This window comes from Mytilus trossulus, chromosome 2, assembly GCF_036588685.1.
Source record: "Mytilus trossulus isolate FHL-02 chromosome 2, PNRI_Mtr1.1.1.hap1, whole genome shotgun sequence".
In the NCBI taxonomy this organism is placed as follows: Eukaryota; Metazoa; Mollusca; class Bivalvia; order Mytilida; family Mytilidae; genus Mytilus; species Mytilus trossulus.
Genome location: NC_086374.1, coordinates 17,531,312 through 17,545,057, shown reverse-complemented (window position 1 = coordinate 17,545,057; position 13,746 = coordinate 17,531,312). Strand labels below are relative to the sequence as shown.

The following is a 13,746-nucleotide window of genomic DNA, read 5'->3' as shown; positions in this document are numbered from 1 at the left end:
CCAATACCACAAAAGGAAGGTTGGGATGGTTTCTGGGGGTGATGGTCCCAATTGTTTAGGAATTAAGGGGCAGAAAAAAGCATTAATCTAGTTTTAGAACTATAACTTGTGTATAAGTATTTTGATTGCTCTGAAATTGTACCACAAAGTTCAATCATACAAGTGGAAGGTTGGGATTCATTTTGAGGGTTACTGTCTAATGGTTCAGGAATAAGGGTTTTTTATACGACCGCAAATTTTGAAAAAAATTTCGTCGTATATTGCTATCACGTTGGCGTCGTCGTCTGCGTCGTTGTCGTCGTCGTCCGAATACTTTTAGTTTTTGCACTCTAACTTTAGTAAAAGTGAATAGAAATCTATGAAATTTTAACACAAGGTTTATGACCACAAAAGGAAGGTTGGTATTGATTTTGGGAGTTTTGGTCCCAACATTTTAGGAATTAGGGGCCAAAAAGGGCCCAAATAAGCATTTTCTTGGTTTTCGCGCTATAACTTTAGTTTAAGCTAATAGAAATCTATGAAATTATTCACAATGTTTATGACCACAAAAGGAAGGTTGGTATTGATTTTGGGAGTTAAAGTCCCAACAGTTTAGGAATTAGGGGCCAAAAAGGGACCCAAATAAGCATATTTCTTGGTTTTTGCACCATAACTTTAGTACAAGTAAATAGAAATCTATGAAATTTAAACACAAGGTTTATGACCATAAAAGGAAGGTTGGTATTGATTTTGGGAGTTTTGGTCCTAACAGTTTAGGAAAAAGGGGCCCAAAGGGTCAAAAATTAAACTTTGTTTGATTTCATCAAAATTGAATAATTGGGGTTCTTCGATATGCAGAATCTAACTGTGTATGTGGATTCTTCAATTTTGGTCCCGTTTTCAAATTGGTCTACATTAAGGTCCAAAGGGTCCAAAATTAAACTTAGTTTGATTTTGACAAAAAATTAATCGGTTGGGTTCTTTGATATGCTGAATCTAAAAATGTATTTAGATTCTTGATTATTGGCCCAGTTTTCAAGTTGGTCCAAATCTGGGTCCAAAATTAAACTTTGTTTGATTTCATAAAAAAATGAATAAATGGGGTTCTTTGATATGCCAAATCTAACTGTGTATGTAGATTCTTCATTTTTGGTCCTGTTTTCAAATTGGTCTACATTAAAGTCCAAAGGGTCCAAAATTAAACTTAGTTTGATTTTAACAAAAATTGAAATCTTGGGGTTCTTTGATATGCTGAATCCAAACATGTACTTAGATTTTTGATTATGGGCCCAGTTTTCAAGTTGGTCCAAATCAGGATCTAAAATATTATATTAAGTATTGTGCAATAGCAAGTCTTTTCAATTGCACAGTATTGCACAATGGCAAGAAATATCTAATTGCACAATATTGTGAAATAGCAATATTTTTTTTTAATTAGAGTTATCTTTCTTTGTCCAGAATAGTAAGCAAGAAATATCTAATTGCACAATATTGTGAAATAGCAATATTTTTTTTTAATTGGAGTTATCTTTCTTTGTCCAGAATCAACTCAAATCTTTGTTATATACAATGTATATTCACTTTTTACTACCAACTGATAAATTAAAATAATCTTTACCATTCAGTGATAACAAGCAGTTTTTTTTACATCTTAATATTTTATGATGTATTTAAATGAGTAGTTATTGTTGCAAACTCCATTAGAAATTTAATTGAGATTAATTTGGAATAAGGGAAAGGGGGATGTGATTAAAAAAAATGGGTTCAATTTTCTCACTTGAAATGAAATTTCATAAATAAAATGAAAATTTCTTCAAACATTTTTTTGAGAGGATTAATATTCAACAGCATAGTGAATTGCTCTAAGAGAAAACAAAAATTTTAAGTTCATTAGAACACATTCATTCTCTGTCAGAAACCTATGCTGTGTCAACTATTTAATCACAATCCAAATTTAGAGCTGAATCCAGCTTGAATGTTGTGTCCATACTTGCCCCAACCGTTCAGAGTTCAACCTCTGCGGTCGTATAAAGCTACGCCCTGCGGAGCATCTGGTTGTATATAGTCTGTAAACAGATTTACCAAGTATTTCACAACATCACAGTGTATTGCCGTAAACAAGAAAAAATTTAATTGGAAATAAATTCAAGTCATATTATCATTTTCAATGTCTTTGACTATTTATTCTGTGTCAGAAACTTATAACGGGTCAAATAATTAATTACAATCCAAATTCAGACCTGTGTCAAGTGTGAATATTGTGTCCTTTTTTGCCCAATTGTTCAGGGTTTGACCTCTGCTGTTGTATCCAGCTGTACTTGGTGAAGCAATTTATTTGATTTTGGACAATTAGCCCAAAAAAGTTGTGGTAAGAACAGATGGGTCAATCTGAATGATCTGGTAACCAGAAACATTACATATCATTATTTTTTTGTGACACTTTTTGGTTTATTCAAGAAAAAAGCTTGATGTAAAAATTATATACAGTTTTAAAAATACTTCTATGTTACAATAGTTATTTATATTAACAGGGTGTCCTTGGAGACAGTAAGATGCAAGGAATTATACCCAGAATTATTGCTGATATTTTTAACTATATTTACCAAATGGACGAAAATCTGGAATTTCATATTAAGGTAGGTCACGAAATTACTTTGACTATTGTTTTAAGGGGTATACACCTTATCACTTATCCAGGCTGACCCGGTCGCTTGAACTTTTGACGCATCCAACAATCGCTTTTCCATTGAGGCATCAGATAATTTGTTTTATGAGGTCAAAATTCTACAGGAACCTGTGTGATATCCAGTAATGGCAGACAAATAGTGATAAGGTGTATTGGCAAGGTCAACAAAAGCAAGCTTATAGTCTTATATATTCGTCATTTTACAATAACATCCAAGACATGATACACAATGTTATTGTTGTGTTTGAATTTATTTCTCAGAAACCGAATGTCTTATGTTCATCAATGAAATTTCAATGCAACAGTTAATTAATATTCCTGATACATGTTTCTTGCAATTCAACATAGAAAAGCTTGGTATCTTCATGTTTCTCAATTTGAATATATATTTATTCATTTATAGTTTCAACATTGTACATTGTCATTTGGTATTTTTAATCTTATAAAATTTGATTTTACTTTAAATTTTCAGGTGTCCTACTTTGAAATCTACATGGATAAAATTAAAGATTTGTTAGACAGTAAGCAGTTTTTACAAATTTGAGAAAATAAGCATATATCCATTTAAATGAGTACCGTTATATATATACAGTAGCCAGTGCCAGTGGTTTAGTATTGACATGATTTGGATTATACATTTTATTTATAAATTTCTAGTTCCTTAAATCATGTATGTTTTATAAAAATACAAGAATATAAGTCTGTTTAGGCTGTCTTATTTACTAATGTGTTTTATGCTCTCAAACTTTTCCTAGAAATGTATTCTTTGTTTTGGTCATGAGTGCATCAGGTGAAGCTCCTAGGGATATGTTAATCGTGTGCACTGAAAAAATATTTTGATTCCCTGCCTTATTTGAGAGGAGTAAGATAGTGATGTACAACTCTGACTGTCCTTAAGTCACAATTTTGGTTTCCAGTTGAACTGTATGGCCATTACACCTATACCAGTCAAATTACAATTCTACCTTGCAATTTTAATTGGTATATAAGCCTAGTAAATAGATATTATGTCTAAAAAAATTGAAGTGTTATGACGATGGGACAAGATCTTAATAGACTTAATCATAATTTCATAAACTATATGATTCAATGAAAGTTAAATTTTGATGTTTTCAGCATACACAATTTTCAAGAGGTATGCCCCTCAGTTAAAACAATATGACTTTTCACAAATAAAGATATGAAAAAACAATAAAAACATAATTAATTTATGAAATAAAAGAAAATGAATTTTCTACCTTTCAGTTTCCAAGACAAATTTGTCAGTGCATGAAGACAAGAATAAAGTGACATATGTAAAGGTAAGTTACCATAATGGATGATAAGAATGGGGTAAATGTAATCTGTAATCGTTATTGATTGTAATTAATTACAATTTTCCATAGGATATTGTTATTTACCTTCTGTATGATATATGTTTTAATAGCATTGTTTTAAATCTGCATATTGAGATGCAATGTCAGTTCTTAGTAACAGTTTTGAGAAGGGAAATGATATTCCTTCACATAAAGATTTGCATACTGAACCTATTCAAATATGTCTGAAAGAATAAACCATGTATCCAGTTATGTTTCTAAAGAAGTTGAAATTATACCTGACAATTGAAGTGAAAAAATAAGAATAGTAAAAGTTTTCAAGAAAAAATACATTTAATACAAACAACTACATTAACAACATTAAAACTGTTTCATATTCTTCTTGAATTGACATTTGAATTTCATCCAGGAGTAACCAACATGAACAAATTTTTTGAAAGATTTTAGGAAGCATCTTGTCAATCTTGTTAACACAATTTTTTCTCAACCAAACTACATATTTCATCTAAGCTTAAAACAAAAATAATACTCTAAAAACTCTACTGATGAAATTCTTGAGGTAGTGAATCAGTTAAAACTTCTGATTATTTTTTAAATAACTTGGTGTGAAGCTGTTTTCACCTTTAATCATTTCCATATGTAGGGAGCAACAGAAAGATTTGTATCCAGTCCAGAAGAAGTAATGGAAGCTATAGAAGAAGGAAAATCCAATCGACATGTAGCTGTTACTAGTAAGAATTTCATATATATATTTTTATAGGACCGCAAAAAAAATATTTTTTTGGTCGAATATTGGATAGCACGTTGGCGTTTTCGTTGTTGTCATCATCATTGTCGTTGTCGTTGTTGTCGTCCAAATACTTATAAAGTTTTCGCACTTAAACTTAAGTAAAAGTGAATAGAAATCTAGGAAATTTTAACACAAGACCTCAAAAGCAAGGTGGGAATTGATTTTGGTAGTTTTGGTCCCAACATTTTAGGAATTTGGGTCCAAAAAGGGCCAAAATAAGCATTTTCTTGGTTTTCACACTGTAACTTTAGTTTAAGTTTATAGAAATCTATGAAATTTTGACACAAGGATTATGACCAAAAAAGGAAGGTTGGGATTGATTTGGGGAGTTTTGGTTCCAACAGTTTAGGAATTAGGGGCCAAAAAGGGGCCCAAATAAGCATTATTCTTGGTTTTAGCACCATAACTTCAGTATAAGAAAATAGAAATCTATGAAATTTAAACACAAGGTTTATGACCATAAAAGGAAGGTTGGGTTTGTTTTTGGAGTTTTGGTCCCAACAGTTTAGGAATAAGGTGCCCAAAGGGTCCAAAATTGAACTTTGTTTGATTTCATCAAAAATTGAATAATTGGGGTTCTTTGATACGCCGAATCTAACTGTGTATGTAGATTCTTAATTCTTGGTCCCGTTTTCAAATTGGTCTACATTAAGGTCCAAAGGGTCCAAAATTAAACTTAGTTAGATTTTAACAAAAATTGAATCCTTGTGGTTCTTTGATATGCTGAATCTATAAATGTACTTAGATTTTTGATTATTTGCCCAGTTTTCAAGTTGGTCCAAATTGGGGTCCAAAATTAAACTTTGTTTGATTTCATCAAAAATTAAATATTTTGGGGTTCTTTGATATGCCAAATCTAACTGTGTATGTAGATTCTTAATTTTTTTGTCCCGTTTTCAAATAGGTCTACATTAAAGTCCAAAGGGTCCAAAATTAAACTAAGTTTGATTTTAACAAAAATTGAATTCTTTGGCTTTTTTGATATGCTGAATCTAAACATGTACTTAGATTTTTTATTATGGGCCCAGTTTTCAAGTTGGTTCAAATCAGGATCCAAAATTATTATATTAAGAATTGTGCAATAGCAAGAAATTTTCAATTGCACAGTCATGACAGTATTCAGCAATTGCAAGAAATCTTCAATTGCACAGTATTGTACAATCGCAAGAAATTTTCAATTGTACAGTATTGCGCAATAGCAAGAAATCTTTGATTGCACAGTACTGTGCAATAGCAACTATTTTCAATTGCACAGGATTGCGCAATAGCAAGAAATATCTAATTGCACAACATTGTGCAATAGCAAGAAATTTTCAATTGGAGTTATCTTTCTTTGTCCAGAATAGTAGTTGAATCAGGGATCTCCATGGCCTGTTTAACGATGGCGCCCCACCATCGCTCAAATGTCCTGCGCCATCGTCAAATGACTTGCGCCATCGTTCAATTGTCTTCCGCCATCGTTCAAAACTGTGGTTGTTTTATAGCCTGACGCCATTTTTGTAGCAATTATAATCAAATGCATGTAATTGCATAACCCTCAGGCTTTTTTATAGTATAATCCAATACAGTTCTAACGCCTGAGGGATATCCGGATTAAGATAGCTATTCACTTGTACCTGAGCTTGTATAGGTAGATCAACAAACCAGATAGGAAAAGATTATCCGAAGATAGACGATTCATTTGTCGAATTATTTAACTAAGTTTCCGCAAATGCTTATGATAATTCAGATTATATATATAAATTAATAATCCAGCTACAAAGATTTAACAAGTCGAACACGTGCGTTTATTTTGACTTACACAATCAGCATCCCTCTTTTTAAGAAGTACAAAATAACACGTAAAACATTAATTATTATTTCATCGCAAATAACTCGAGTACTGCTGTATTGTAACAAAAATAAAGAATAACTTTAAAAGTTAAAAGTATAAACTTTTAATATTTCCTGTAAAGAAATATCGTATTGTAATTCCGAATTTATTTCGTAGTTTACAATGAAATTGATACATCCACGTTTCCGGTTTCTATTTGACTCGAAAGATGCATGTTGCATAGCATCGATTTGCTAAATAAAGTCTTTGCTTTAAAAATCTTTTTGAACCTTTTACATAACCCGTACGACTCGTTTTGTTGTTGCTGCAAATCAGCCATACTGGTAATGACTTCTGAATTTGACATTACTGTGAAAAATAAGCTCCAATGATTTTTAACCCCCATAACAATTACCAAAAATAGCAAGAGAACTACATGGTGACCTTCGTGATAGCTATTGGTCATTCTCGACTAAGGGAAAGGGAGGGGGCATGAGGTCTTGTCCTTTGAAGAGTTACAAACGGCAGTTATTGAAAATATATATACTTCTATATAGTATTTATAATGAAAATTTAAATACATATAATTTAAATAAGCAATGAATTTGTATGTTCACCTATCCTTATGTGGAGGAATGAAATACTTTCGATCGCGCTACACTTTACGGCGTAGATACGGTTTATGATGGTGAAACTTCCTCCTTGGTTCAATTTTCATCCATGGAGATCCCTGGTTGAATCAACTTAAATCATGTTTCATACAATATACAATGTATATTCACTTTTACTACCAACTGATAAATTAAAACAATCTTTACCATTCAGTGATAACAAGCACTTTATTTTACATTTTAATATTTTATGATGTATTTAAATGAGCAGTTATTGTTGCAAACTCCATTAGAAATTTGAATTGAGATCAGTTATGGAATAAGGGAAAGGGGGATGTGAAAATAAAAATAATTTTTTTTTTGGGAGGGCTGGTAAATTTTTCTCATTTCAGATTTCATAAATAAAAAGAAAATTTCTTCAAACATATTTTTGAGAGGATTAATATTCATCAGCATTGTGAATTGCTCAAAGGCAAAAACAAATTTTGTAGTTCATTAGACCACATTCATTCTGTGTCAGAAACCTCTGCTGTGTCAACTATTTAATCACAATCCAAATTTAGAGCTGAATCCAGCTTGAATGTTGTGTCCATACTTGCCCCAACCGTTCAAGGTTCAACCTCTTTGGTCGTATAAAGCTGCGCCCTGCGGAGCATCTGTTTTTTTTATGTCAGAAAGCAACCATAGCTTGTATCACCTTCTTATCAACAAGTAAGATTCTCCATCCATTTACTGGATTTTATTCTCGTCTTAAACCAACAACAGGATTTCAACAAAAGTTTCAAGGATTTTAATGAAAAAAATTTCTTTCCTCTTTTATCATTGCTTTTATCAAAATAATCTTAAAGATTTTATGAGTGTAAATTTATAAAAAAAAATCTTCAAACAGAATGCAGTAAAATATGTAAGTTTGTATAGAAGTTAAATAATAATTGATTAATCTATCTCTTTGTTATAATTAAGGCATAATTTTATATGAATTTGTTTTAACAGATATGAATGAACATAGTTCCAGAAGTCACAGTGTCTTTCTCATCAATGTAAAACAGGAACATTTAGAAACAGAGAAAAAATTAAATGGCAAACTTTATCTAGTCGATTTAGCGGGTAGTGAAAAGGTAAATATCCCTTATAACACAGGATTAATTATCACATATAATTCGAAATATGTCCCATTTATTGGAATATTTATCCACTTCAGTCAATTTTATGTCAATTAAATTATATATTCAGATGTGTTTTTATCATATACTCCTTCAGGAAATCTAATTATATTATTGAAAAATATTACACAAGCAAACTGTGTGTCATTACCAGTTTAAAGGTTGTAAATTACTGCAAGAGCCAAGTGTACATTCATTTATATTTTTCCAATTTGTCAGATGATTTGTTTTTATAAAAAGAAGATGTGGTATGATTGCCAATGAGACAACTATCTTCAATAGACCAAAATGACACAAACATTTAGTCTAGTCAAGATAGGAATGTTATACCATTGAGTTCATTGGTAGTTATATATAGAATTCTCACTATTCTGCCAGTTTTTTAGGCCCCTACAGTAGCGGAGGTAGCATTAGGGTTCACCCTTGTCCATAGGTATGTCATGAAATTGATTTCTTTAGTGCCACCAGCATTCTTTTAATAAAAAGACAAAAGTGTGTCCTATGATTCTATTATTAATCAATTGAATATTTCAGGTCAGCAAAACAGGAGCAGAAGGCGCTGTTTTAGATGAAGCCAAGAACATCAACAAGTCATTGTCAGCTTTAGGAAATGTAATTTCTGCTCTAGCTGATGGAAATGTAAGTGTTTCATGATATGTATATGAAAAATAAAAAAAAGATACTGATAGGTCAGTTGAAAGGTTGAAGAAGGACCAACAACACTATTGGCAAACTATCAAGTAATAAATATTCTTTTTTATTCATTTGTTAAAGTGAGATTTAATTAGATTAAGCTTGTAACTTGTACAAGTTTAAGGAAAAAAACAACAATTCTGATCATGCATGATAAACAAACATATTATTTTTTTCTTGTAGAAAAGTCATGTTCCTTATAGAGATAGTAAATTGACCAGAATTCTCCAGGAAAGTTTAGGAGGTAATGCCAGGACTACCATTGTTATATGTTGTTCTCCAGCTTCTTATAATGAATCAGAAACCAAGTCTACACTTATGTTTGGTCAAAGGTGAGTTTAAAGATAGCATTGGCAGTCCCACTTCTTTACCACTACATGTTTTTAGAAAAAAAAGGGAAAAAAATGTTCAACTGATCTTTTGTAGAAATATGTAAAAAAAATATTGTCATCTCTTATTTGTATCTCACAAGAGAAATGTACTAAATGCAGTACCAAAGAGTATTGTGAAAATGGAAAGAATTTAAATCTTCAATATATAAGTATGATAATGTACACATATAGAAGTTACCTCAGTTTCTTATATAAACATACTTTGCATGGTCTATGAAAAGGATTATTTTTTTTAGTAAATTATCTATTCAAACTTGTTATTATTAGTTACATAGTGTGCTAGTGACCTTATTTGATATAAACCAATACCTTTAGTATTAAGAACCTTCTTTCATTGGTCTATGCAAAAAACAAATGCCAACAATAACAACTTGTAAGCTTAAAATGTGTTTTATGAATTTATTTCAATCATTCATTATCAAGTTCTTCTTCTGTTTAAACCTTAAGATTTTTCCTCAACAGTTTGTTGCTTGTATAAAGGGACATTATACCGTTACTAACCATGTATTGAAAAAAGCCCCACCTACTTACCCAATATGGAATGTACACGGCCTCAACAAGGTTGCTTTTAACCAATACTATTCCTAGATATGTATAAGAGGTAAGATAATGACATTTATGAATAAGTAATAATCATAAAACATGAATTGTAGAGCAAAGACCATTAAGAATAGTGTTAAGGTTAATGAGGAACTCACTGCTGATGAATGGAAAAGAAGATATGAAAAAGAAAAAGAAAAGAATGGCAAATTGAAAACATGGGTTCAAAAATTAGAGGCAGAGCTTAAAGCTTGGAGAAGTGGTTTGTATTTATATTTTGTGAAGCAAATCCAAGCTGCCATCAAGTTTGTGAATTATCACTTTAATTTCAGATTTATTAAGTGGAAAAAATTAATAATGAATAAATGATGTCAAATGATGTCAAATGATGTCAAATGATGTCCAGTGGTTTATTATACGACCGCAAATTTTGAAAAAATTTTCGTCGTATATTGCTATCACGTTGGCGTCGTCGTCGTCGTCGTCATTGTCGTCGTCGTCGTCCGAATACTTTTAGTTTTCGCACTCTAACTTAAGTAAAAGTGAATAGAAATCTATGAAATTTTAACACAAGGTTTATGACCATAAAAGGAAGGCTAGTATTGATTTTGGGAGTTTTGGTCCCAATATTTTAGGAATTAGGGGCCAAAAAGGGCCCAAATAAGCATTTTCTTGGTTTTCGCACTATAACTTTAGTTTAAGTTAATAGAAATCTATGAAATTTTGACACAAGGTTTATGACCACAAAAGAAAGGTTGGGATTGATTTTGGGAGTTTTGGTTTCAACAGTTTAGGAATTAGGGGCCAAAAAAGGGTCCAAATAAGCATTATTCTTGGTTTTCGCACAATAACTTTAGTTAAAGTAAATAGAAATCAATGAAATTTAAACACAATGTTTATGACCACAAAAGGAAGGTTGGTATTGATTTTGGGAGTTTCGGTCCCAACAGTTTAGGAATTAGGGGCCAAAAAGGGACCCAAATAAGCATTTTTCTTGGTTTTCGCACCATAGCGTTAGTATAAGTAAATAGAAATCTATGAAATTCAAACACAAGGTTTATGACTATAAAAGGAAGGTTGGTATTGATTTTGGGAGTTTTGGTCCCAACAGTTAAGGAAAAAGGGGCCCAAAGGGTCCAAAATTAAACTTTGTTTTGATTTCATCAAAATTGAATAATTGGGGTTCTTTAATATGCCGAATCTAACTGTGTATGTAGATTCTTAATTTTTGGTCCCGTTTTCAAATTGGTCTACATTAAGGTCCAAAGGGTCCAAAATTAAACTTAGTTTGATTTTAACAAAAATTGAAACCTTGGGGTTCTTTGATATGCTGAATCTAAAAATGTACTTAGATTTTTTATTATTGGCCCAGTTTTCAAGTTGACCCAAATCGAGGTCCAAAATTAAACATTGTTTGATTTCATCAAAAATTGAATAATTGGGGTTCTTTGATATGCCAAATCTAACTGTGTATGTAGATTCTTAATTTTTTGTCCAGTTTTAAAATTGGTCTAAATTAAAGTGCAAAAGGTCCAAAATTAAACAAAGTTTGATTTTAACAAAAATCAAATTCTTGGGCCTCTTTGATATGCTGAATCTAAACATGTACTTAGATTTTTGATTATGGGCCCAGTTTTCAAGTTGGTCCAAATCAGGATCTAAAACTATTATATTAAGTATTGTGCAATAGCAAGTCTTTTCAATTGCACAGTATTGTGCAATGGCAAGAAATATCTAATTTCACAATATTGTGAAATAGCAAATTTTTTTTTTAATTAAGAGTTATCTTTCTTTGTCCAGTAAAGTAAGCAAGAAATATCTGCAAGAATTTTTTTTAATTGGAGTTATCTTTCTTTGTCCAGAATCAACTTAAATCTTTGTTATATACAATATACAATGTATATTCACTTTTTACTACCAACTGATAAATTTAAATTATCTTTACCATTCAGTGATAACAAGCAGTTTTTTTACATCTTAATATTTTATGATGTATTTAAATGAGTAGTAATTGTTGAATTAGAATATTTTAATTGAAATTAGTTTTGGAATAAGGGAAAGGGGCATGTGATTAAAAAATTGGGTTCAATTTTTCTCATTTGAAATTTCATAAATAAAAAGAAAATTTCTTCAAACATTTTTTTGAGAGGATTAATATTCAACAGCATAGTGAATTGCTCTAAGAGAAAACAAAAATTTTAAGTTCATTTGAATACATTCATTCTGTGTCAGAAACCTATGCTGTGTCAACTATTTAATCACAATCCAAATTTAGAGCGGAATCCAGCTTGAATGTTGTGTCCATACTTGCCCCAACTGTTCAGGGTTCAACCTCTGCGGTCGTATAAAGCTACGCCCTGCGGAGCATCTGGTTTAAAAGAGCAACAGTTTCACCAAATAAATAGATTAAACAAATAGATATTCTTAAAACAAAACTCATCATAGTTTTAAAAATGAGCTAAAGTTATCATTAATATATAAGATTGAAACCTTGAAACAAGTGGTGTCTTCAGTATGTCTGTTTAATTTTAGGTCAGTCTGTAGCATCAGAAGAACAAATAGATATGAAGGCTAGTATAACATCTATAGAATCTGAAGGATTAGAAGTTGCTCCAACTATTATGGAATCTAGTATAGGAAATCTCAGTACCATAACAGAGGCTGAGAAGACACAATGGGATGGTGAAAGAATTAAATTATATGCACAGTTAGATGAAAAGGTAATAAGATTGGTGTAACAAATATAAAAATTGAAGTATCTTATATGATGCATTCATAAACAGCTTCTTTACCTTTATATTGTATCTAACTGATTAATACCCTAACAAAATCTTATTATCAATGACATTAAAAATCAGGAAACATTTTATAATATAAAGGGACTCCTACTGTTTCAAGAAAAAAGGTATAAAATGGACATGGTAACAGCATCTATATTTCAACAGTCACTTAAGGACTTTCTCATCTTAAATAAATTAATGTTAGACTTATTTTCTTTTATTTTGGAATATTAAGTAAAGCACTTTTTTCTTTTTTTGTATATATCTTTTCTAGGCTAATTATACACCCGCTTTTAAAAAGGGGGGTATACTGTTTTACCTCTGTCTGTCCGTCAGTCCGTCCATCAGTCTGTCCGTCCATCAGTCAGTCCGTCCCATGAAACTTTCATCACATTTTTCTCAGGAACTACAATACAAGGTTTTCTGAAATTTGGTTTCAGGGTTTATGTAAGTCAGCTATACTGTGTGATTTGTTTTCAGATTGATCACATGACAACTTCCTGTTTACCGAACACTTGTATGATTTTACACATGATAGCCAAGTTGAAAATTTTTCGTCACATTTTTCTCAGGAACTACAATACAAGGATTTCTGAAATTTGGTTTCAGGATTTATATAACTCAGCTATACCGTGTGATGCGTTTTCAGATTCATCACTCGACAACTTCCTGTTTACCGAACACTTGCATATTTTTACACTATTAATATTATCAACTTGCGGCGGGGGTATCATCAGTGAGCAGTAGCTCGCAGTTTCACTTGTTTCTTGTATTATAAAATTTACATATAATATATATCATATATTTAAATAGTTTCTTCCCACAATTGACATTCTTTTGAAAAAGAAAGCTGATTTTTTACCTTACAGATGATAAAAATTGCTCTAATGAATTTTACCCAAAATGACATCAAGTTCATACTCAGAATTAACATGTTATATCCATAGGAAATCCAGTTTGAAATTTTTATTTCCAAAAAAAAA

The 13,746-nt window shown here is 31.1% G+C and overlaps 1 protein-coding gene across 1 annotated transcript in view; it reads left to right on the top strand.

Moving 5' to 3' along the window:
* The window catches only part of LOC134706635 (kinesin heavy chain-like), a 34,104-nt gene that overhangs the window by 8,469 nt on the left and 11,889 nt on the right, over window positions 1-13,746 (top strand). The window contains exons 4-12 of the mRNA XM_063565743.1: window positions 2,511-2,615; window positions 3,138-3,186; window positions 3,911-3,966; window positions 4,625-4,712; window positions 8,189-8,313; window positions 8,893-8,997; window positions 9,235-9,383; window positions 10,097-10,245; window positions 12,516-12,703. Coding sequence (XP_063421813.1) covers window positions 2,511-2,615; window positions 3,138-3,186; window positions 3,911-3,966; window positions 4,625-4,712; window positions 8,189-8,313; window positions 8,893-8,997; window positions 9,235-9,383; window positions 10,097-10,245; window positions 12,516-12,703 — 1,014 coding nt within the window. The remainder of the gene's footprint in view (window positions 1-2,510; window positions 2,616-3,137; window positions 3,187-3,910; window positions 3,967-4,624; window positions 4,713-8,188; window positions 8,314-8,892; window positions 8,998-9,234; window positions 9,384-10,096; window positions 10,246-12,515; window positions 12,704-13,746) is intronic.